Raw genomic sequence first — 27,752 nt, forward strand, 5'->3', positions numbered from 1 at the left:
ATATGAAAACTAGCGGTCCGCCCCGGCTTCGCCCGTGGTGCATGTTTACGCTTGCTTTCCATAAGAACCATCCTCGTACTTCAAGGAATTTTATAAAAAAAGAATTGTCGAAATCGGTCCACCCGTTCACGCGTGATGCCGTGAGTCGTGACCAAGGAAAACGGGTTTTTATTTTTATATACTTTAAACTTTAAAGATATGAATTATGGACTCCATTCATAAAATCAATTTTGACCGTGGCTGAGTTTTAATTATAAATATGAAAGTTATGAATTACCCAATCACGCAAAAATCAATCGAATGGAAAACTTTGAATATCATAACAAACATTCATTTTTACAAGCTCTATAAATCGCAAAAATAGTCATCGTCATCAATAAACAACAGAAAGAATTCAATCGGTTCGTAAAGAAGACAGACAGTTCGTAACAGACAGTTCAAACAGCCGGCAAGAAACTTAGTAGACCGTACTAAAAGCTACATGCTTTAAAAATGCTACTTTAATTTATAAACTGTAGGTAACAGTTTAGAAATATACGTATATTGGATTTAAAACGCGATTTATTTATATTATCGCGTTTAAAATCCGTCTAAATCTTTGATTTCTAACTGCCTTACCCAAGTCTTACCACAAAAAAACTTTAGACACGGTTTATCTTTAATCTGGTTTTGCTGTATCTATACATGGTTACTGGATTTCTGGATCGATATTCGATACCAAACCCAAATATGTGATTAAAAAAATTTTTGACTGTCTGTCAGTCTGTCTGTCTGTAAATGCTGACATCACGTGAAAACTAACGGTTCGATTTCGATGAAACTTGGTATAATTATACCTTATTATCCTGGGCGTAAAATAGGATACCTACTTTTTATCCTGGAAAAATACGTGGAAAAAAATAAATCTTAATTTTTCAGTTTTATCCATAGACGTTGTTCTGTAGAACCGCGAACACACGTTGCTTTACCCGCAGTGGATTCTTTTTTTTATAAGATGTCAATGTCAGAGTTACTCAAAATGGAGAAATAAACCATCCACGCGAAGACGGACATCCGCGCGGACGGAGTCGCGGGCGGAAGCTAGTTTCACCAAGACAACTATCAAAGTGACAGATCCCTGGTTTAAAGACTGTGTTTAAATTGTTTTGTGGTAATACCATTTAATATTAAAACAGTCGGTAAAACCACACACGAGAAAATACTATACCTACAGTATGTCTGAATCGGGAGCGACCACCTGTACGTTGAACTTTAAAAAGTTTAAATCACCTTATCAAGTTCTCAAACCTTTACTGAACTTTTCTTACGTCCCAAATTACAGGCTACAATTTGCGCTTTCACGAATCAAACCTGTACAGTTAGGAACCTGTTTCTTAATGAGATACCCAAAAAAACCCGAAATGGAGCAGTGCACTTTGTGTTGAAATATTCCATTCGGCCTAAGAGAAAATAAGGTTATTTTAGAGTTGTCGCATTTTTGGCTCATTTGCATTGTTATGTAACCTTTTATGGCCTTTATTTTGAGATGGATTTGATCATGTCTCGAGGGAAAATTCGGTATATACGTAGTAACATTTTAATAATTTTAATGTGTGCACTCAGCATAGGCGTAGAGTCTTTTTTCTTATATCGGATAATCAAAATATTAAATGCTCCTTAGACAAATTATTTACAAAATGTTTTCCTGAATAAAAACAATATAAATCCCTATGCCGTACAAGCTACAATAATTAGCCCTTTCATTTTCGATTTAGTCGGATAAAACTGTACTAATAGAGCCTTCAAGGCTGTCCACAGATTACAAATAAAATTATAAAGACAATGTCAGTTATTTTATATATTTAGACGAAATTATTTTCATTTTAATAATACACTGTAGTATAAGAACAATGCATATATGCATTTAATTTGTTAAATCTTATCAGTACCATCACGTTGTAATAATAATAAGCTAAAATTATTTTGTGGTAGAAATATAAATGTTTATGAGATAACCGCAAAATATTTTACGAAATATAAAGACTTTACCAGAGTCGTTATGTGACATTGAGAAATATACAGAAGATTAATAATTGTAAAAAGCGAATGTTTTAAATACATTTTTTTTTACAAAAAAACAAAAGTGACATTAATTGTTTGGTTATGTTTTGTTACGTCACAATTTTGTATACGGATTCACTTTCATTGGTCAATAAGGAATATCCCTTTTTCGAAGTACTTTGTATGAATAGCGGGATAAATAATGAATCCAGACTTAATTATATTGACTTAATTTAATTTATAGCACCAGTTTGATTTTGCGTAATAAGATACATCACAATTAGAAAGAAGAAAGAAAGAAAATACATTTATTTTAATGTCTTGCCACACAGGAAAAAAACAGAGAATAGTAAAATACAATAAAGTTTGGAGTGCGAAGAAAACAGAAAATTATATTCAATACTGATTTTAACATTAACACATAGGGTCTGTGCAGCATCAAACATTAAAAAAGGGAACCACTCGGTGATATTCTGTGATGCAGAGGCATAGGTAAATTATGACGGGACAATCGTCTGTATCAAAATTTTGCTTTGAAGATGTATGTATTTACAATTTTTATGCAGTACATATAAGTTTTGACCGCCTCCTTGGTACAGTGGTTGACGCGTGAGCGTAGAACCGAGGGGTCCTGGGTTCGATTCCCGGTGGAGACGAAGAAAAAATGTCTCGGTCTGGCAGGACACAGAAGGCTGATCACCTACTTGTCCCTAAAGAAAAATCGATCAGTGAAACAGATGTATGAATAATGCATCTGCCCCACTACGGGGACACGGGACAAAAGAAGAGAATAGAACATATAAGTTTCTGCTGGCAAGAGACCCAAAAGCACACATGTTAAGAATAAGTATATTAATAGCAATACAAACTCATTTAGATTTAACATAGGTTCAACGTGATTGAAATTTTAATTGTAATCCATAGAATCTAAACTAAAATGTACATTAGCTGTAGCGCCACATAAAATTATTAATATTCCTTGTAACAGGGTTGTGGGTTAAAGTTGAAGACATATCTAATGACTACAATTACGTATAATTACTAAGCATTGAATAGACTTTGCTCAACTGTAGGGTAAAGGTGGCTGCGTTATATATTCATTTTTGCAATTATTACATTGTAATAGGATTAAAACACGGGTTTTATAGCCTTTGTGCATAATGAGACTATACCTTAAGGCTTATACATGCGCTAATAACCTTGACCATACTTGACGGATCTCAAACCTCTCCCGCTGCACCTTCTTTTTTCCTCGCATTTTGTATTTAAAAAGATACCAATCAGTGAAACAAAAAATCCTCGTCAGGGACTTTTGTGTAACTGATAATTTATTAAACATAAAATTTTCAGAGCTCTAAGTCAGCAGGTTACGAAGTTTATAGAGTATTTGCGGAAAAATCGATGACCACGGCACATTTTTTTTCTAGAAATCTATTAACTTTGGAAAAAAGTCCTCGCGAGCAATTAAAGATCAAAGACCATCCTATTTTATATATTTTTTTCGGTATTGTGCTTTATGTTGTACCAGACTTTATAGAGGTTGAACATAGTCGAAATTGCCGGGTAACGCCTTAAAAGATTTATATTGTCTAGTACAATTTTTCCGCCCGCGGTTTCGCCCGCGTTTTCAAAGAAAAACCCGCATAGTTCCCGTTCCAGTGGGATTTCCGTGATAAAACGTATCCTATGTGTTAATCTAAGTTACCCTCTATGTGTGTGGCCAAATTTTGACTGGCAACCTAGTCGATATATATTCTCCTAATTATAAATATACATAAAATTTTGGTTTCATCATAAAAACTATGAACGAAGTAATCCTGCGGTAGGATCTAGTACCTACCTACTATTTTCTGCGCATCGGATCTTACGCTGTTCCGACTTTGAAATCGTACTGTATAAACATACCTGTTGTATAATAATTTCTAATGGTTGTCCCGTCTGCAGCTCCTCAGACGTCCGTCTCGTCGGTCTGACCGCATATTCTCTTTCTCCTATTATCTGGAACAAAATTAAGATTTTCAATTGATTTATATCTATACATCTATACAAATATTATAAAGAGGAAAGGTTTGATTTTTTGTTTGTTTGTTTGTTTGTATGAATTGAATAGGCTCCGAAACTACTTGGCAGATTTGAAAAATTCTTTCACTGTTGGAAAGCTACATCATTTCTGAGTGACATAGGCTAGGTTTTATCCCGGAAATCCCACGGGAACGGGAACTATGCGGGTTTTTTTTTTTGAAAACGCGGGCGAAGCCGCAGGCGGAAAGCTAGTAAATATATAATTTGAAAATATATAAAAACCAGTGATCAATTCGCAATTAAACTAATTGAAACCCAAATAAACAGCATATACTTTTCAAATATATAACAAATCTGACCTTTCAAACTAGAATATCTGCCTACATCCCCACTTTAATAAAAGCTCCCAAGGATGAAGTACACTGCCCTAAATTTTATGATATCTAAACTAATTTTAACAACGAAACAAAAATAGAGTTATTTCATAACCTCCAAATGCATAATCTACGTATATAATCGAAGGTATACCTACATCTCATTAAACTTGTTCGTTTTGGCCGGTTTAGGAAATCAGTTAAAAAAACTTATATCATAACAAATACACATAACACATGACTAATAAACATAAAAATAAAAACAGGAATTATCGCTGATAAAAATGATTCATCCTTCCAAGATCAAGGTTTTCAATGATTATGAAAAGATGATAATGACGAATCGAAATAATTACATTGCATCAGTTTTTGTTTTATTATTTGATATCATTTGTTTCTAACTCGATAAAGATAGATAGGCTTTGTTCTCAACTTAATTTATAGAAATTAAAAAATGTGTACAGTTAAATAAGACCCTTATTATCTATACCTTAATCTATACTAATATCATAAAGCCGAAGAGTTTGTTTGTTTGTTTGTTTAAACGCGCTAATCTCGGGAACTACTGGTCCAATTTGAAAAATTCTTTCGGTGTTAGATAGCTCATTTATCGAGGAAGGCTATAGGCTATAAATATCATCACGCTACGACCAACAGGAGTGGAGCCACGGGGGTGAAACAGCGTGGAGCAGCTAGTTGTTGATAATCTCTGAATTGCTAGATTTTACCAATACTTCTCTGGCAGAAATATGATGGTATAACATATAGCATACTAGCTTTCCGCCCGCGGCTTCGCCCGCGTTTTCAAAGAAAAACCCGTTCCCGTAGGATTTCCGGGATAAAACCTACCCTATGTCCTTTCTCGGGTATCAAAATATCTCTATACCAAATTTCATGCAAATTGGTTCAGTAGTTAAGGCGCGATTAACTAACAGACAGACAGACAGAGTTACTTTCGCATTTATAATATTAGTATGGATATTAAAAGGAGTAAATTTGGTTCCAGTTGCTATATTCATTAATACCTTTTCTGTTTTTAAGACTCTTAATATTATATTACCTGTCGAAGGTATTACTTTTGGTGATATTAATCCATTTTTCGCTAAATCATACCTACTAAAATTGTCGACCTACAGTCACAGCATTCTAATACCTACACTGAGTATACATAATGATGTATGTATTAATATAATGTTCCCACTTCCCAGTAAATCAGTTTACGGCCCACATGTTTCTAATTTCAGCCCGTGACGCTGACGAATGAAAACATCGCCACTGCGCATGCGCTAAACCAGCCAATCATGTGCGTTATCACCGTAAACAAACATGGCCGACCGAACGTCGAATGATGTTGATACAATTATTTACGCAATTAGCTTCAATTCATTTCGATTTGAAGATTCAATTACGATTTGTGCTTAACGTAATTAATTTAGCTTACAAGGTAAGCTAGGAAGGTTAGTTATTAAGTTGATGGGTATTGGTTTGATTTATTGATATTAATTTATGAAGAAGATTTATATATTTCAAAATTCCGATGTAAAATACATATATAAAAAAACATCTGGGAATGTCAAAAATATATTTTTAGAACAATTGTTTTGTTTATTTTATACTAAAATATATTCAGAAAACAATAGTTGTGAAATCGTCTAGACATAAATACAAGCTTATTATTCCGCGATCATTTCGCATGACTGCTAATTTAAGTTTTAGTCGAAGTCGTCCTTGTAATTTGGGCAAAAAAAGTTAAATTTCAAGTGAGCGTTGCCACACTAGTATACACATTGTATGTAAAGTTGGGTCGCGATCCCATTGCGCATGCTCCGGTCAAATGTCACCGACAATGGCGGGAACGGCGGCCATTTTGATTTTAGTTACGTTTTTATAATAGTGCGCCCTTGTACGTATTGTAAAGTTGTTAACTGTAAATAATATGCCCTTAAATTAGTAGTTAGGTACTTCAATATTATATTGAACATAGGATACATTCACATGGACATTTATAAAAAAGACCAAGAAGTCTTTTTAGTGATTTAGACAAGCTTTATACCTACTTTGCCAATTACAGATCCCGAAATAATGTTTGTAGAGTGTTTGTTTGTCCTCAATGGACTCCTAAACCACATAACCGATTATAATAAAATTCGCACACCATGTGCAGTTCGATCCAACTTGAGAGATAGGATAGTTTAAACATGTAGGTACCACGGGCGAAGCCGGGGCGGACCGCTAGTTTCTTATAAATTCGTAAATATTATCCAAAGTACATTTGTAGTAGGTTATAATCAGTATTATGATTAAGTATCAAAATTTTCATCTATTTTGAAACGATTTTCTTAAGTGAAAGTTGGACCGTAATTGCAGAGGTAAGCACATCACAACATTTTGGTTAATAACTTAACTAATATTATGCATATTAACAATGCTATCTACTATAAAAATCGTTAATTAAAACGTGCAGTAAAAAAAACAAATGAACATCTCATATTAATACATAATTTTTTACATTCGCATTATAAACATCCGTAAGCTCAAATATATTTTTTGTAGATATATTCAATGTATATACAGACAGTTATTACACTATATTTTATAAGAGATAACTAAAGCAACTTTATAACGTGTGTATAAAGATTCTTAACACTCACACCTACCATATGCGTAGTGCGAAATTACCTACATTTGATGAATTACACGAATAATAATTAAAATAAACAACGACTGCATAGTAACAACGACTGCATAGAAGTATTGAACACTTTTTTTTTGACGTGACAACGTCTTATAATTCGATAGAGCCGGCTGCACGCACGAAAAAACATGACTCATGCGGCGTTACCTCGCTCTGAGGCGTTCCATGTAAGGCTTGAAGTGCAAGCGAGAGCGCGGAACGAGCGACAAAGAAGCACAATCGGACGTTGTCACGTTCAACTATCGTCAGTAAACCGACTTTACAGACAACCAATTTTTTTTGTAATTTAATAACCTAATTTGAAGGAACTCGAACGGTGAAGGATCGTGAGGAATAACCGACATGTCAAAGAATCAAAAGTTCTTGGCCAGCGTGGTGGACTATGGCCTGTGCCCTCATAGGAGGCCCGTGACCCAGCAGTGGGAACGTATATGGGCTGATGATGATGAGAGCGTAATTTTGTCTTATGATTCGGTTATGCTGAAACAAACGTTGTATGTCTCATAAATCTTAATATATATAAATCTCGTGTCACAATGTTTGTCCTCAATGGACTCCTAAACCACTTAACCGATTGTAATAAAATTCGCACACCATGTGCAGTTCGATCCAACTTGAGAGATAGGATAGTTTAAACATGTAGGTACCACGGGCGAAGCCGGGGCGGACCACTAGTAATTATAATAGGAACTATTGCTATTCATAGAAAAGGGTGTGAAACAATTATAAAATATTACTTTTAAGTTTGAATCACAATTAAATAATAATAACGAAATAAGGTTTTCCCATACTACGTTATAAAATTCCCACATTCATATTTATGCACCAATTTAATTTGTTTTGCAATCATTTTCTTAGGATTTGTCCAATCTCGTTAACCTCGAGGGTGCAGTTAAATGGAAACCAATCTAGTGATTTACATAAAAATATATCACTTCACGTAATGGTTGGAAAAACCACGAAATTGTTCTTAATTATAAACAAAACTATCTATAATTCGGGTGTTTTTGCGCTAGTATCTAGATTTTAATTCTAGTGTCTAAGTCTATTGATTTGTTATAGGTACTGAAGTAGGTATACATGATACATCATTATTAAAAGGAAGGGAATATTATAAACAGTAGTTTTAGCCTAAGCTCTAAGCCCTAAGGATACTGCGGTTATAATTAGCCTATAAAAGGTTTATTATACTGAATTGTGACGAATGAAATCAATCAATGCTTATTAACGAGTTTCATACATTGATTGCTCCTAGATATCTCATTAATCGTTTTGTCTCATTTGATTGCGCCTATATATTTTTGATATTGCACTAAAAGGCCAGGTTAGATTTCCTCAAGAAGGTTTTGAAATGACAAACCCCGAAAGTGGTAGACCTCCTTTATTCTACCAGCTTTATAGATTTGGCCAAAAATCCAAAAGCCAAAATTTACTCTACTTCTGCTGTCCAACAACACTATCTATAGGTAGGTACTTATCATCTTGGCAGATGTTACATGTCGTCGAACTTTTCATTCTTCAACATTGCGGCTTCTTCTGGGTTTTAAATAATAAAATATAAATCGTTTATTTTCCTCTACCGTTTCGAGCAATGTTATAACTGACTTATGTATTTGTAGTCCGACGTCCTCACCATTAAGCCACTACTGCACTATATGTGTATCCTTCTCTACAACATACAATATACAGATTTGTAACCACGAGCAGTGTCGCGTGCTACAACTACACTTATGTATCTATAAATATATAACATATCCATGTTGCGTGTACCTCTGTCATTTCCTATTACGCACCCATTGCTTGCAAAACCACTTCGTAATGTGATGTCTCGGATCGTTGTCACGGGAAATTTTATGATAGTTTTACTTTTTAAAGTAATGTTTTGTTTGAGCTTGTTGTTTTACTTAACCGTACTTTATAACACAGTGTAATACAGGTAAATATCGCAACTCAATTTCCAGGGTCTATTCTGTCGGTGAGACTTTACTTCAGGCGATCATTTAAATATATAGTATGCTCTTCTACAGAACATGCTGTAGGTTTCTTTTAACGATACGAAACGATAAAGAATCAAGGTCTTTAATATAATAATTTCTATTGATTCTCGTAGAACGTAGATTATAGGTACTAGAAAGGAATATCTATAGTAAAAACATATTTTAAAGTTTTGTATTAGTAAGAGCAATCAAACTACATATATATGTACAATCAAACAAACAAACAAACAAAGTTTTCCTCTTTATAATATTAGTGTAGATAATACGTGGCATTATCTATATTCAAGTCTATATTATTATTTATAAGTGCAAGACCTTTGTCAATCAAAGTAGCAAAGAGATGGTAATAAAATAAATTTTGCTAATACCTAATGTCGCTATTTACTAATGGATTGTATAACAAATACCCAGTTATTTAACCTCGCAAACATTCAGATGATAATAAATTAATGAAAGATAAGATTTTGGTGACTCATGAGGAAAACACAAAAAAAATCAAAACAACAAACGTGTAGTTAAGGAAACTATTCAAAAAAACAATGAATAATTTAGTAGAGCAATGAAATTTACCTATAGAAGAAGAGGTAATAAGTGAATCATCGAAAGGAAAATTTAAAATAGCGCTAACACCCACATGAGCAAAGGTACAAGGCCATGTAGGACAAAAGCTCTTGTAGAAGTCTAATATTGTTACTTAAATATACAGAAAGAGGAAGGGTTCGTAATCCATACGCATGTAGCGACTTTAAACATACAATTCATATATGTATATGAAACTAACAAACCGGGCGAACTCCGTTTCGCCACCAGAGACACCTTTTCTTTGCTATAAACCTCACGGAGCCCGAAACCATTCCTACGAATGCAAAACCGTGGAAATCGGTTCGTGCATTCTGGAGTTATAGCGTCAGGAAGGAAAACCCGATTTATTTTTATATACCTAGTAGATGACGATGTTACCATGGTAAAATGAAAGAAGTAGGACAACTCCCGGCGTTTAGGAGCGCGCGGTACCTAAACTCGCGGGGCGCAGGTTTGTCACTTGTAACATTGATATTTTAAATAAAAGACATTACTATGATGTTACGGATGGAGTCATTTAACGATAACGTCAAATGCGTCTATAGGCGAGAAAAAAATTACGAGACGTGCACAAGAGAAAGGAATGGAATAGATAAACTTAAATAGAAAGGTTTTTCTAGAAAGACGGCGTGAGTTTTATCGACAATTTCAAATACATGAGTGTGAGTACATTGTAGCTACAATTTGGAAAAAAGCATTGATTAGAGACAGTCATAAACAGTTTATTAATGACATACGAAGTATACTAACTTGGATAGATGTTAATGTGGACGCAAAGTACAACAAAACTTCACTAGCGGTCCGCCCCGGCTTCGCCCGCGGTTCCTACATGTTTATGTTTTTTTTCATAAGAACCATCCTCGTACTTCAAGGAATAGATTCCGCAGCGCACGCGATGACAGAGGAATTTTTTACACCTTGGGCTACATTATTGCATTTTTGGTCAATTTTTTTTGAAAATGCAATATAGCCTATGTTGCTCAGTGAAGATGCAGCTTTCTAATGGTGAAAGAATTTTTGAAATCGGTCCAGTATTTTATGCGTGAAAACCATACATACATAATTACAAACCTTTCCTCTTTATAATATTATTATAACTTCATAGGAACAAGACGATCCAGTGTAGACGATTAAATAATGCAAATGAAAACATCCATACATGATACGTAATAATGCTTACATATACACAGTGGAATTCAAGATTAGCAATAAAACGTCAAGTTTAAAGGATACATAGAAATTGAAGTTTTAACATGGCACCATCAGCACGTGTTCACGGTTGAACAACCTGAGTGAATGATACCAGTGTGTTCGTGCTTTATTAGGGTTCCGTACCGAGGTCACGGAAGAATTCTACCTATACCCGTGGCCCCGTCGTTGATGCGGCTTGACGGAACACAGTGGGGTTTTGGTCGGTAGGAATCCGACATAACCCACGGCCCTTTCCCCGGAGGCCGTGGGTATCTATGCAAGATTTCCCCACTTAAAAAAAAAAAAGGGTTCCGTACCGAAAGGGTAAAACGGGACCCTATTACTGAGACTTCGTCGTCTGTCTGTCTGTCTCCAGGCTGCATCTCATAAACCGTGATAGCTAGACTACTGAAATTTTCATAAATCATGGATTCCGTTGCCGCTATAACTAATACTAAAAATTAAAAAAGTAAGATATTAAGGGGGTCCCCATAGTACGAAACCCTTCGTGCGCGAGTTCGACTCGCACTTGGCCGGTTTTATTAATTACTGATTTGCATCTAGCAACATTCCGTAGATTCTGTTGTATCGATTTTCTTTATGAATCAAGGCGATGTTTCTGTTTATTATTATTGCTATTATTGCAACGGCTTTGTTATTTCAATTCTGATCGAGGTTGAGTTTCGTTTTATTGACTACTTAATTGTTAGGCACCCTCTAGTTTAAAGCATTCTATGTCTAAATATGACTAAATAGCCATAGCTTCCCCTTAATGCATCGTGCAATGAAGTAGAACTTCTAAGTCATGTTTTCTGTAGCAATTTAAGTGCAAACGCCTTGTTGGTGTAGTTGCTAATGTTTTAGACAAGTGCAAGTAGGGTAACTGCAATGTAATATAGTCTGTGACGCACTAGGTATTGTTTATGTTGCTTCTAATGTTGAAACCTTGGTTGAAACCAAGTGTCAGTAGGGTAACTGCAATGTAAACAATCTCTATAACAAACCCACTTACTGCTTCTTAAATGTATGAATTGGAAAGTGTCCGAAAGTTATTTTTTCTCGAAACTTCGTGATCACATTCGTGATATAGTGTGAGGATATCCTAGCAGGATTTCCGTAATACAAAAATAAACATTTAAGCTACTGCCAACTGTCACGTATACTACGACTACGTACGTATGTGAAAAAATAATGTATTTGCTTTGATATAACGATAGTTTTGATAACTGATCTTTAGTAATTTTGAATTACCTGCATTCAAATATGTACGAAATAGTATGTATGATGTTATAGACCAGATACACGAAGGTTACATAAGCGAACATAACAAATCTGTCAAACGTTTAAAAAAGTCAATTGCTCCTTAATTGAGTACATGTAAAACAACTGTTCTTTGTCCCACAAGAACATGATTTAAAATCTCAACACAACTACCTCAATTATCCATCAGTTGTCTACAATCGTAATAACTCAGCGGTTTTCTCAGAGACATTGAATAAAACCGGAAATGCAAGACAACTTGATGTGAAATTATATTTTACCTGTGCAATATAAAATTAAATTCAACCTTCTATTGTTTTTTTTTTTTTTGTTAACTAGCAATATTGGTCAAGGATAAGTGTTATGCGGTGTATTTGGAAATGGAAATATTCTTGCCAGCGTAGAAAATATATGAAAATATTCATTTTAGTTTTGATATATGCCAATTATAAATAATGTGTGGATTTTTTGCGATATTTTTCAAAACATTAAGCACAATTAAAATTTATTTCTCAATTTATTTTGGTAAATATTTAATTTCAAATTTTATGCAATTATTTATTGACTGCTATTATTCATAACGAAAAATTTTAAAATTTTCCAAAATAAATTACACTTTTATATACATACATATATAAAATTATACATATTTGCCAAATAAACACAATATACAAAGATGCAATTCACACCTCGATTACTCATAAAAACTAAAGCTTGGAAAATTACTTAAATCTTCTATGTTAAGAAATGAAATACCAGTTACTTTGATTACCTACATAAATATATATATCACTACATAGTACAAAACAAAGTCCCTTTTTTGATGCGGTGTTTTGTAATAGATAGAGTGATTCAAGAGGAAGGTTTTAGTATATACTTAATTATGTTTTAGACAAAGCAGGCGAAGCCGCGGGCGGAAAGCTAGTTATTAATAGAACAAAAAATTTCTATCATGAATATTAATCACCTCTTAGCCTGTTTTAAATCAAAACAAACCTTGTAATGAATCCTAGTTTAAAAAGCAAATATGTATTATATTATGCACGTACGTCATAAAATGTTTAATTTCAATGATGACGTCATATTCCTTACTATTTTACTATTCATGTGTTGATCCACAAAGTTTATATTAATAATATATGTTTATTTTTAGATGTACTATTTATTGAATAACGTGTGTTTTTACACCTCTATTTTGTCAAGCGATTTAACTTTAAAACAAATTGTTAAGTGTTATCATAAAAAAATACCAAATAACCTATTCATCTAATAAATACAACCCTATTAGATACATCATACAAACTTATAATAATGTACATATATTATGAATTATGATTACCAGTTTGACAAACAAAGGCTGAGATTTTTATATGATTAGTAGATAATTAAACTTCAAACTTGCGTCTCTACCTGTGGTCTACCTAATGGCTGGTTCACACTTTGATTAGTGCGAGTGCAGGTGATTAGTGTGACTACGTGTGGACAGCGACTGTTTAGTGCAAGTGTTTAGTAGGCTGTGTAGAAAAGTGAATAGAAGCGTGTTCTATTTTTTTGCGAGTGGACTGCGAGTAGCCACGTCCCGCGCGCCCTCCCTTCCCCCTCACTCGCAGTGTGCCTGCCTAAACACGTCTGGACAGGAGTGTTTAGTGTTTAGCGTAGTGTGTAGCGTCGCGAATTTCACCATTGACCTGCACTCCCACTAATCACCTGCGCTCGCAGTTGAATTGGACACTACTCGCACTACACACCTGCACTCGCACTAATCACCTGCACTCACACTAATCAAAGTGTGAACCAGCCATTAGAGACTTCAAGGTATAAATAGAATATGTATGAAGAGGTAAAGTTTTTAATTTTTTTTGAAAACCATCATAAAAAATATTTTTTTTTCCACTTCAAACAATTCTAAAACCAAATGGTGGCCTCTAGAAAAATTGAACAAAATTAAGCTTTGATATTACTGAATTGGCTACAACGATCATAACACAATGCAAAGCGAAAAAAAAAACCTAATTTAAATTTCAATTCTATTTTTAATTTTTATGTAGTTAATTAATTCAAAGCCTTTTTTTTAATTATAATAAGCATATTTTTAACTTCAAATAAGGAGATTATCAATACCTGCTTATAAGAAGTAATAATGCAATAGAATTTTCAGCAAAGAGTAATGTAGAAAAAGGTTTAATATAATATGATATGTTTCATAATGTTCTCTCTTGCATGATTGCTCTGTGAATACTAAGAAAAGTGTTTCAGATGTTTTATAATATTTCGTGAGTGGGAGTCGAGCATGCTTCGGCACGAATTGGGCCACGCTCGCACCGGGGAAGGTACCACACCCTCACAGAATATCAGCGCCATAGTGACAGTTTACTGTCGCGTTCCGTACGGTGAGTGAGGGGTCCGGAGGCCCACATCACTTCCCATCCCCTACCCATCCTCTCCTTCTCTATCCTCATTCCCTCCCATCCTCGCCCCTTCTACCTAACTCCTTCCAAATCCCTTTGAGGAAATAAAGGCATAAAAAAAAAAATATTATATTCAAAGTAAATCCTACTTTTATTATTGGCATACGTTACCTTGTATAATCTAGTATTATATTGTCTGTGGTAGGTATAATCTATTTCTATCAATTCTATAGTCACTTATATTATACATTCAATCCGAGCATGCGTTAAGATTGTGGAATCACTACATAGTATGAAACTAAGTCGCTTACCGCTGTCTGTCCCTGCTTAGATCTTTAAATCGGCGCAATGGATTTTGATGCGATTTTGATCATAGATTGAGTGGTTATAAAGGAAGGTTTTAAGTACCTATAAACTCTTAATCGGTAATAACTGCTTTTCGATCCGTGATAGATTATTTGTCTGTATTTTGACGATCCGAAAGCAGTAGTACTTAGTAGTTTAGTAGTAGTTTGAGATAAAATAATTTGTTTTGTTTTAGACCCAGCGAGCGATGCCGCGGGCAGAAAGAAAACTAAAATTAATAACTAAGAACAAATTTACCAACGAGGTTCCCATAAAATAATACCAAACAAAGCTTAACTAAACAGAAAACTATATGCCGTGACGCATTATTTGAAAATTATTCAAATAAAATCCACGGTGGGTGCATACCTACGTATCTAATTAAAAATTATGCGTATAATCACGTTACCTAATTCTTTATAGTCAATATAACCACAATATAACTGCTATATAACCATGGTCTATCTCTGTGTGATCTTTTCAATTGAGGAATTTGAGGAAATCTGCTTGGGTAGAATTAAAATACGTACGTTTTGATAACTGTTGTTTATCAAGTAGGTAATATGCCTAAATATAGAATAATTGGAGGTAATAATAGGTGGGTAAATCCAAATATGTAAAACATATACATATTTTCATCACACTTTTTCATCATAAATCGTTCCATTTATTAATAAATCCGCAATTATTCAAATAATATTAATTTAGGTATATTTTGGTATAGGTAGGATGAATGAAGGAGGCTATTACCAACATTATTAAGTTGAATACCTACTATCGACCCTCAGCTACGTAACTGCATGTATCACGATAAAACATACATTCTACTATACTCCATAAACAATGACTTACCATCGTTATATCTTTCTAATCTTCTATAATATAAAAATGAATCCCAAAATGTGTTGGTAAGCGCATAACTTGAGAACGGCTGAACCGATTTCGAGTATTCTTTTTTTATTATATTCCTTGAAGTACGAGGATGGTTCTTATGTAGAGAAAACGTAAATATGTACCACGGGCGAAGCCGGGGCGGACCGCTAGTATTATATAAAGCTGCAGAGTTAGTTTGTTTGAACGCGTTAATCTCAGGAACTACCTGTCCGATTTGAAAAATTCTATCGGTGTTAGATAGCCCATTTATTGAGGAAGGCTATAGGCTATATATCATTACGCTTAGACCAACAGGAGCGGAGCCACGGGGGTGAAACCGCGCGGAGCAGCTAGTACCTAAATAAAGCTTAGATTAAATCTCAAATACACTTTAAAACAGTTGAAATATTTTCACACTTCCCATCGTTCAAATTATACAACGAATCTGACCGGTTTTGATTTATTCTCAGTACGTACATACAAGATATAAGTACTGTGAGAAATAATATCAAAGATATTCATTATAATGCAGTTTGTTCTTTATACATAATACATAGCTAATTAATATTTATTTGTGTTCTATTTCCTGTCTATGTGACAAAGTAACTAAAGTTAATTTGGCCATATTTCGTATTTTATTTATTTGGGATAACAAACATTAAATTTTTATATTGCATATTGAACTAATTTATTCAAATCTCTAGTACAAATGTATTGTATATACTAGCTGCTCCGCGCGGAGTCACCCCCGTTGCTCCATTCCTGTTAGTCGTAGCGAGATGATAATATATAGCCTATTATAGCCTTCCTCGATAAATTAGCTATCTAACACTGAAAGAAAGTCGGACCAGTAAATCCCGAGATTAGCGCATTCAAACAAACAAACAAACTCTTCAGCTTAATAATATTAGTATAGATTAACTACACAGATTTTAAGACTTTATCTGTAATACGATTACATAGTAAATATCTACAAAATAACACACACTTTTATTATAATTTTTCACAGAAATCAGACCTATTAGAGGCTACAAACTTCTAAAAAACAAGGAATACTAAGATGGAATTGAACGTGTTATTAATTTGTTTTAATAACCATTAACAGTTACAAATTAACAAAGCTAAATATGTTGCAATGTTACAATAAGTATTAACTATTAGGTCATTTATGAATAATTAGAGTTATACATAATTAAAAACCATCAGCTTGTTATCAAAAACCGCAAAAGCGGACATAGATCATAGTTTATTAAACATCATTGTTTTAAGAATTTAAACGTAAATATCGCATAATATAAATAATAATAAATATTATAATAGTATGGAATATACTTATTTTATGTCCATGTTCCAAAACCTACATAGGGATTTGTTTACACGCGTGCGTTTTTTTTTTATAGTTGGGAAATCTTCCAAAGATACCCACGGCCCCCGGGGATGGAGCCAAGGGTTATGTCGGATTCTTACCGACTAAAACCCCACTGTGTTCCGTCGAGCCGCGCAGTTAGGCGGGGCCGCGGGTACTTTAGAAATCGTCCACGACCCTGGCAGACGCCTGGCAGACGCGACGCGTGCGTTTACAGATATGAATGTATGTATGTTATGTTATGCATCATACTTTCCTTACTTAGTTTTTGTTTGCAATAGGTACCCAATCTAAACATACGCAAATACCTCAAACTATACGACAACGAAGTACCTACCTGAACCTATAAGTATTGTAAAAAGAAATAATTTAATTAATTCTTCCATCACGTTTATAAATGTCGTAATATTTATGAATGAATATTTATGAATTTATTTCAATCGATTGCATACAGTAAATTCATAAGAATTGCAGTTATATTTACGGAACCCTAAAAATAATTATCAACATGCACGTGGAAACAGCCTAGTATTGCCCACACTTAAGATAATTAAACCTCATTACAATGTATTTATCCTGGTGTGAGGTGCTCAATTGCGATAGCGGATGGAGTAAAATGTAATACCTATATGTGTTGCATTGTATTTTATTACTAGCTGACAAATTTTGACATGCATATAACAAACAATCGTTTATTTACATCTTTATAAAAAAGTCACATCTTCAGTAGATAGTTGAAAATAATAAAAAGTAAAAAAACTAAAACCCAACTACGACAAAAAACGACGCTGAAAAAGTATAAAACAAGATTTTCAGAATTCCACTATGTAGAGATAAATTTTCATGTTTGGAAAGGCGTAGTCACACGTTAGGTACATATATCAACCGTAGCACTTTGACAACGTGTGACTACGCCTTTCCAAACATGAAAATTTATCTCTACATAGTGGAATTCTGAAAATCTTGTTTTATACTTTTTCAGCGTCGTTATTTGTCGTAGTTGGGTTTTAGTTTTTTTACTTTTTATTATTCGTACTATTTTTGTGTTAAAGTGTATTTGTGGCGCATAATATTAACAAAAGTTAAATTGATGAACTAATAAAGAAGCTATCAACGAAAAGATCTGAATTATATGCAATCAGCCCATGAATACAGGTAAAGTCACAAGCAAATGCTAGTAATATATATATATATATATATTCAAAATATGCAAGTAAAAAGCTTTCAAATGATACCAAACACGGCATATTTATCTTAACTTTATTTTTTTACTCTGTATGTTTTGTCCGCTAGAAGGCGCCACATTAGATTTTGTGAAACCCCATATACCTAGCCTATAACCAGCGGACAATTAAGACGCTTCTAATGATATGTCATTTGTCGAATTCTGATAAGTAGTTTAGAAGTTACGAGGGAACAGATGAACATACATACATACATACATACATACATACATACATACATACATAGCCTGTCAAAATCATAACCCTCCTTTTGCTTTGCCGTAGTCGGGTAACAAAGTCGTTTTCTCAGTCCCTATGTAGGTATGCTTAAATTTTTTAAACTACCTACGCAACGAATTCTGATGCAGTTTTTTTAATAGATAAAAACTGATTCAAGAGGAAGGTTTTAGTAAGTATATAATTTATTAGATTTCAGAAAAAGCTGACGAAGCCGCGGGCGGAAAGCTAGTACGTATATTATAAAACAAAGCCCTTCATCGCGTCGCGGTCGTTCTGTCTATTCGAGATAAACTCTAAAACGACTGTACAGATTTCCATTCTGTTTTAACCAATGCGTGGCAAGGTTGAAAAGTTATAGTGATTATTTTTCCGACCCAAATATCGACCAATAGAATTGCACCATTCGACGTCACGTGATACAACCTACATGGTATTATACTGATAATTTTTTGAAAATTTTCTCTGGTCGTTGACGTCAAACTCACAGGTTGATTTCAATTGTGAAATTATTGGCCGACATTTGGGACGGAAAAATAATCTCCCGAATACCACACGAGCTTCAAAATTATCTGGCATTTCCCTCAAGGTTCCCTGCAAACAAATAAAGTCGTCAAGTTTTTCAGGAAAAATCACTCGCGTTTCTCGCTCGTGACTTTTTAACCTTGACTAAAAACTTGACTCCTTCATTTGTTTGCAACGAACCTATCGGAAAATACCCGATAATTTTGAAGCTCTTGTGGTATTATAAGTGAATATTTTTAGACAACGCGGACGAAACGCGGAGGAAGAATAATAGAAAATTATTACAAACATTTAACTACTTGTCTAGGTGAGACATTACCATTTATGTCACAAAAATTCCATGTTCGATGTTAGATATTTAGTGGAGAGAAAGTAAAAAGTCATTTATTATAATATTTCTCACATAAATTAGCGACGAATATTTCCAATACCGTCCCAGTAGTTTGGTTAATTAACGCCAGTACTTATAAAATTTATGTTTTATCTTGTAAATTTAATTTGTAACACAATTATGTATATATGTAACTATCAAAATATTTCAAACAGATAATAAATAAGTCGACGATGTTGAACTAGGAGAATCTGTTTCGGTAGTCTTTCAGATAGGTACTATTCTAGAATATTGCATTGGGCCGTAAAATTTTATGTTCAAGTATTGAGTTTCTACGGTGATATTTTTATTATAATTATAGTATTTATACTTGTTCAGCTTATGAATAACTTACGATCATCTGTATATAGTTAACCTTTGGATAACGTCATAGCTTGCGTAGAGACCTTTATCTAGATTATGATTATTTCTATCTAAACGACTATGCAGTCTGTTATATTAAAAAAATATTTATTAAGTATTTGATATGTCGTCATTTGCCAAAATTTTAAGAGCTCCACCACCAACACTGAAGAAAGAAAAGAAATCAATCACGGTTTTTTTTTAATAATTTACCTCATAATCTCCTTCTAGATCTTTCTAAATCTTAAATCTACTACGTAGTTACTACGTACTCGCTTACTTTACTAATACCACAGAATAATAACTAGTAGCTAGCTACAGAAGCTTTTCTTCGCAATGGTTTTCAAAGAAATATGTACTCAATCTTATAAACATTAGATTTAATTTAGCTCGCGTTCCAGTTTAAGCACGTGTTCATACTTCATTTACATACCTACCAATTCTTTTTAGGGAATATAGGCCTTAATTCACGGGACAACGGTTTATAATAAGTTATATGTGGTTATACGTACATAATGAAAGAGATGCGGACTAGGGTTGCTTATGTACCTATGTGAAAAATATCTGGAACTGTTTTTGTTTCGAAAGAAACATCAAAATTCTTATGTGAATGTTTATTAACCGATTTTGATCAAGTAGGAACATAATTTTATCCAATCTAAGTATATTTTACCTGTCAGCGTCTTTAGGCAACTAAAAAACGTTAAATTTCGATCACGAACTGTGTTTAAACAATTAAATACTGCACAGTATCTTTTTGCTTTTTTTTGTTGTGTCCATCTTGCAATTATCAAGAAAGTTGAAGGTCGAACAAATAGCGCGCGCGTGTGTGTCTTCTTTTGCTTGCGGCAGCCCTGGCCAGATTGGCCCTTGCGCAATGGCCCTCGCCTGTAGGTATGTTTTTAATACCTACACAGGTATAGATACACAGGCTTGCTAATACGTAGTAGTAAACCATTTTTATGCCAAATAAAGTGTATAAATTATATTAATCATGCTGTTTTATTTAATGAGGTAAAGCTTCACCACCATTATCAAATGAATCAACATTACTACTGCGTTTTGTTGTTTCATATTTGCAGACGTCTTTACTCTAATCGAAGTTACTTCTAGATCTTTCTACAACCCACTACACCCACAACACGTAAATCAATACCAATCCCATTGTCTCAAATACAAAAGTAAAACTAGTAACATAGTATAATATGCTAGTAAAGTTTTTATCCATATCTCAAGGCTTTGCTAATTGCTGGCACCTTAACCCGCCTCACCCGGCTACGGAAAACTCTTAACTCCTCAGTAATGTATAATTAAATATGTTTTTCTCAGTGATGTCAAGGCAGCGTGACTTTTAGTTTCGCTGTCTTACCGTTTTGAAAATTCTCTGTTAGAAGGTCAGAGAGCGCGAGGAAATCGAAAGTTTTCAGCCTTGCTATTGAAGAAATGTATTTTGTGTTTTGGAGAAAGATAACGTCAAATATAATAATCCTAATTTATTTTTGGATTGCTTTAAAGTTCGTGAGTGCAAGGCTCTATTCAGGGTTTACACAGATCGTCCATTTTGCAGGTAAATGAAAAAAACATCATCGAGTGAAGTCACATGTCTCCTTGAAGGGTGTGGAGGAAATATATTTCATATGACGCCACGTTTTCCATACAATTTTTTTCATTTTCCATCTATGCCCTGATTATACATACCTATATATATGTATATAAAAACTGACATACTAAATAAGATAACATCCCTAACTCGATGAAGATAACTCGAATATCCCTAGAAAGAAAAAACCAAAAAATCGGTTCATAAATGACGCATTTATCCGCAAACACCAAAAAATATATGTAAGTATATACGGTCGAATTGAGAACCTCCTCATTTTTGAAGACGGTTAAAACAAATCCTAAACACAGTCTAAACTGCAATCACTATACCAATAAAAACAAAGGCTTAATATTTCTACCGGTTCTCTTATGATGTTTATGAAGCCCACAGAATCATTATCCAAGCGAGTCAAGATTTACGAATGTTTTTTTCAACACTTCGTTTATAATCAACAAAAACTAATTTGTTTTGATGGCTGGTTATTTTCCGAGTTCCGTGAATTTGTAAATATTTCAAATTAATGTATTGAATGAATTTTTTATGAAACTTAAGATAAATAATATTTTTTTCAATAAGAAAAATTAGAATATTTATTTAAAATGTAACTACCTAGATGTTTGTATTTATTAAGAGTGACAACTGACAATTAAACATACATACATACATAACTACAATTTGCATGTAAATACATGTAATCATGTAATAAATAAAGTATAACTAATGCTATAAATAATTATCACTTATAATTCAACCTGTCAGTTTGACGTCAACGACCAGAGAAAATTTTCAAAAAATTATCAGTATAATACCATGTAGGTTGTACCACGTGACATCGAATGGTGCAATTCTATTGGTCGATATTTGGGTCGGAAAAATAATCACTTATAATACCACAAGAGCTTCAAAATTATCGGGCAGTGATTTTTCCTGAAAAACTTGACGACTTTATTTGTTTGCAGGGAACCTTGAGGCAAATGCCAGATAATTTTGAAGCTCGTGTGGTATTCGGGGGATTATTTTTCCGTCCCAAATGTCGGCCAATAATTTCACAATTGAATTCAACCTGTCAGTTTGACGTCAACGACCAGAGAAAATTTTCAAAAAATTATCAGTATAATACCATGTAGGTTGTACCACGTGACGTCGAATGGTGCAATTCTATTGGTCGATATTTGGGTCGGAAAAATAATCATGTTTATATTTGAAGATGGTTTGTTGTATCTCTATGACGAAATTATTTAGGTTGGTTTTATTTATTCGCTCCTATTGGTCTTAACATGATAATACATAGCTTACAGCCTTTCTCGATAAATGAGCTATCTAACACTGAAATATTTTTTCTAATTGAACCGTTCTTGAGATTAGCGCGATGAAGCAAACAAACATACGCATTCTTTAGCTTTATATCTAGGTATAGGTATTAGTATAGTTAATAGATATGTATTTAATAGTACTATGTTCTTCGGTAGTTAAATGATTAATTGAATTGAGGAAGCAAATAACAAGTCGAGAACAAAAAATGCGGCGCCTCGCTTTTTTTTACAAAACTTATTGATAATATGTCAGTGTCACGAAACTTCAAGTAAAAATCTAATCATTATATTATTATTCGTCAACGGCATAACATGTGGTAGTTACTAAGAAAAAAACATATATAATATTTGTAGGTAGCAAGTGTAATACACGAAAACATATTAGCCTCTCTGTCGGTAAAAAAAATATATACTATAAGTATAGGTATAAAAAAGTACGTGTGTACCGAGCATACGTGTCAGAAGTGAAACTTCTTTGGCAAGATTCAAAGGTACCTACCAAAATCGCCGCCTTAATCCATGACGTGACAGTATTGCCATGACGCGACCTTGACATTTCCGCGACTAAAGAATTTTCACTTCAAAAACTTTACCCTCTTACCGCTGTCGGTCAAAAACAAACTATATATGGACTAGCTTTCCGCCTGCGGCTTCGCCCGCGTTTTCAAAAAAAAACCCGCATAGTTCCCGTTCCCGTGGGATTTCCGGGATAAAACCTAGCCTATGTCACTCAGAAATGATGTAGCTTTCCAACAGTGAAAAAATTTTTCAAATCTGCCAAGTAGTTTCGGAGCCTATTCAATTCATACAAACAAACAAACAAACAAAAAATCAAACCTTTCCTCTTTATAATATTTGTATTATAGATGTATAGATAAAAAAGGGCATATATAGGATAGAACAATTATTACTCTCTCTTTAATTTAACATTCGCGGTCGTCAGCATGTTACTTATGACATTAAAAAGTTATGAAATGTGGGTGTGACGAAGGTCCGTAAAAGTCACCGGACCTGTTGGGACCTTTGGGCTTTTCTTTTATCGATTTTTTAATAATTCTCGTATAAAATAAGAGCTATAAGGTAGATACTATTTTGAATTGTGTGTGTTATCGTAATTAAGCCATAGTTTACGATTCAGTTGAAATTGACAGATTTTTTCTGAACGATTACGTAATCCATACTAATATTATAAATGCGAAAGTAACTCTATCTGTCTGTCACTCAATCACGCCTAAACTACTGAACCAATTTGCATGAAATTTGGTATGGAGATATTTTGATACTCGAGAAAGGACATAGGCTACCTTTTATTGCGAAATATGTACCACGGGCGAAGCCGGGGCGGACCACTAGTAAACAATAAGTGTGCGAATCTGGATTATAATTACTTAAAATACTAATAGTAAGCGTAGGTACCTACCTATTTTATATTCAGTAGGTATGAACAAAATACCCTTTCTATTAGATTTATATATGCAAATTGTTTTTGGTTCTTTTCTCATACACTTTGAACGACGGACGTTGCACAACTAAACCTTAACTTTACTTGTTTCCAAAACTTTTCCGCAGAATTCCCATATACTTACAGAAATAACAAGACAACCTAATGGCATATTTCGCAATCAGTACTTACGTTCTCGTCAAAACCAAGTGATCATTGCAAATGAACTCCTAATGGCCTGATATTATTCTAAATTGACGCAAAATATAGTTAAAACCACAGGTTAAAAGTGTGTAATTTGCTAACGTTTATGAAACAGGAATAGTAATGTAAACAAAATTTTGAAGCGTTGAATGAGTATTTCTTAAGAGATTAAGATTTATGTGTAAGTATTTTTGTATATTTATAGCAATAGGTACTCGAATATTATTTACTTAAAAATACTGATAAACATTCATAATGATACCACTAATTCTCTCGTAGGGAGGTATTCACTTGGTTGGGTTCGTTGGGTTTTCACCAAGAATATTAACAGTCAAATTACCTGAAACAAAATAATAAAAATTAATACTAAATATCTAATAAATATCTATACTAATTAGTATCTACTACTTATCTATCATAGTAGATCTATGAATTAAGGGATATAATTTATCGATATAGGTAATATTCATCAGGCATAAACTATGGTAAATTTCAATCCTTATTTCATTAATAGTTAGAACTATATTAAAATTTTGATATAACAATAAGATGATTTTATATGTATCTACAAGCAAAATTATTCCGATTATAACATTGATATCAAACATTCCAGTTTTCCATAAACACATTTCGTAAGTATCGCTCAATTCAACGATCTTTATTTTGCGTTTTAAATCACGATTCAAACCCGTTAAAATTATATGACAATGCGTATAAAGAAACAAATGAGTGAAGAAGCAACCAAAAGAGTCAATAAACTGTACACCGATACATTTTGATTATAAACCTGTTGTATAAATAGTATCACCAACCAAAACCTGCTTGGCGATAGTTAGAATAACTTCTAAGCATAATTTAAATGATAATAGTGAAATAACATTAATTTTATATTACTTTTACTGTTAAATTTTCAAAATATTTTCTCTTGGAATGAAAATTTTAGCAAGTTTCAAACGCTTATTTATTTATTTATTTTATTTATTTATTTAGCATCAAAAATTCGGATATCAGAGATCCATTTGTTAGTAAAAAATTATAAAGCTGAAGAGTTTGTTTGCAGGAACTACTGGTCCGATTTGAAAAATTCTTTCGGTGTTAGATAGATACATTTATCGCGGAAGGTTTAGGCTATATATCATCACGCTAAGTCCAACAAGAGCGGATGAAGCCGGGGGGCACATCTATTCGCGAATACCTACTAGACAAAATGGAATATTTTAAAGCGAGCGGTATAATGCCCATTTTCTTCTATTAAAGAGATTTTAAGATGTACCTATATCAAAGTAAAAATACTAAATAGACATAATAAATAACATAGGTATTAGGTAGGTTACGTAGGTATAACAGTAAGTACTTTTTGTAATCTTTCTTTATTTACAAGTTACAACCATAAATTTACTAAACAAATTGTTGCACGTCACATTAATTATATCATATATGTATTAATTTTTATCACTTAATTAAGTCGGGTTTTTAACAAGATATTTCGGTCAACCATAAAAAAGAACATTTAAGTAATAAAACATTATTTGGTTAGAAAGGTTAGTGCAGGTCCACACTGCGAGCCTAGCGCGGTTGCGACGGCGGGCGCGAAATATCAAACGTATGAAACGCGCCTTTGCGTCCACATTGAAATGACTATGGCGGAAGCCTAGTGCGACGGTAATGAGCGAGCCAGCGCGCGTAGTTTTCAAACTCTCCTATCCGCGCGTTCTGGCCACACTACGGGCCTAGTCAGCAAGCGACCCAATGCGCGGACGGCGGGGGTATCAAACCAGTGCGGTCTTGTCGCTCGACTTCTTATATTATATCCTTTATTATTTTTCGTAAAATAGCGGTAAATACTTAATTATTGAAGTGAAACTTCTTTATTTATAAGTGCGATTCAATCTAAAACACTTATATACACCACAGTAATTTTGTAGGGTATAATCTCAATTCTTCATATAAGATTCACCCGTTATTCCTCTGTTTTATTTATTTCGTGTACAACTTCTATAATGATCTCATCTCAAAATCGGACTGTCCAGTAAAAATAGCAAATCGTCCAAAGTTTGCAACACCCGAAAAACGTCGAACCGCTACTTGAGCTCGCGCGTCGGTGTGGCCACCGCGAGCGCCCGCTCGTCGCGCCCGCTTAGGCCGCCGCCACCGCGCATTCACTGTGGACGCACACTTAGTTTACCTATACGCATAATTTTAAAACCACAAATAAGGGTTTTACAAGAATTAATTTTTGTTTAGAAATTTTTAATTCGATAGTCCAATTCTACGGACAGGTTTTTCGAATATGTTTCTTGAATATTTTTAAACGCGTGGAGAGATTAGGGGGAATCCGGGAGACTTGCCCAGGTGGGAGAAATGAACCACTTTCAATAACTTTTCAAATTAGGTGCCAAATTACGCCAAGTGGCAAACAAATGAACGAGCGTAACCCGCCAATCACAAGCAACTCAAAATTTTGAGTGATAACAGACGCGTTCGACCGTTAGTTCCGAAAAAGTGGTTTCATCGTCGCGGAGTGAATTTTTTTGGCTTTGTTGTTTTAATTGCTATGCACGCATTTATGAAGGTATTTAACAAACACCTACGTTATTGCATTACTAGATTATCATATTTTGTCGTACGTTCAGTGTTGTTCTCCAGTTGATAGTGGATTTGTTGGAAAAAATCAAGATATGGCCTTGGGTCGGGTGCGGGAGAGTTGAACCAGTCTGCAGTCGGGAGACTTGAACAATGGTTTAACTCTCCCTTTGCAGTTTGTATACTATTTAAGTTAGCTTTTGTTTTGTTTTAGAAAGAAAATGCCATTTCAGAATAAGCCTAAGGAAGGTAGTCGTCGCAGGAAACCGTTTACTAAGACTAAGATTGAAAGCGCAGTCAGAGAAATAAAGAGTGGCAAATCTATTCGTCAAATTGCAATCATGTATGGGATAGGCAAAACCACTTTACGGTATTACCTCTTAGGTGAACAAAAGTTAACACCTTTGCAAGACAAGGGGAGCTAATACAAATGCTCCCGGATTTTCAATGTAAATTTAGAGAAATTGCTCCGAGTTCGTTACTTATTGACCTGCAGTAAAATGCACTATGGTTTAACCATAAAACAAACAATGCAACTAGCATTCGACTACGCCAAATTCCTCCAAAGTGAACATCCAAGAGGCAAATATTGAAGAAATAGGCAAATAGGCACATATTAATTAATAGTAAGAAATGTCTTTAAATTAGTTTTGTAGATTTATTAAGCAGTATATACCTCAAAACGAGTATTTAATTAATAAAAAGAAGCGAATGTTATGTTTAGGAGTTGCTCTGAA

At 33.9% G+C, this 27,752-nt stretch overlaps 1 protein-coding gene across 3 annotated transcripts in view; it reads right to left on the minus strand.

Annotated features, from left to right (window-relative positions):
- fus (epithelial splicing regulatory protein fusilli) overlaps window positions 1-27,752 on the minus strand; it is a 97,583-nt gene that overhangs the window by 53,520 nt on the left and 16,311 nt on the right. For all 3 annotated transcript variants that reach the window (XM_090116016.1, XM_090116015.1, XM_090116014.1), the window contains exon 2: window positions 3,946-4,038. In XM_090116016.1, the coding sequence (XP_089972142.1) occupies window positions 3,946-4,038 (93 nt within the window). The remainder of the gene's footprint in view (window positions 1-3,945; window positions 4,039-27,752) is intronic.

Source organism: Colias eurytheme, chromosome 25 (assembly GCF_061535395.1).
Source record: "Colias eurytheme isolate Ceu_HAF_F1 chromosome 25, ilColEury1 Martin Lab GWU primary, whole genome shotgun sequence".
NCBI classification, from domain to species: domain Eukaryota; kingdom Metazoa; phylum Arthropoda; class Insecta; order Lepidoptera; family Pieridae; genus Colias; species Colias eurytheme.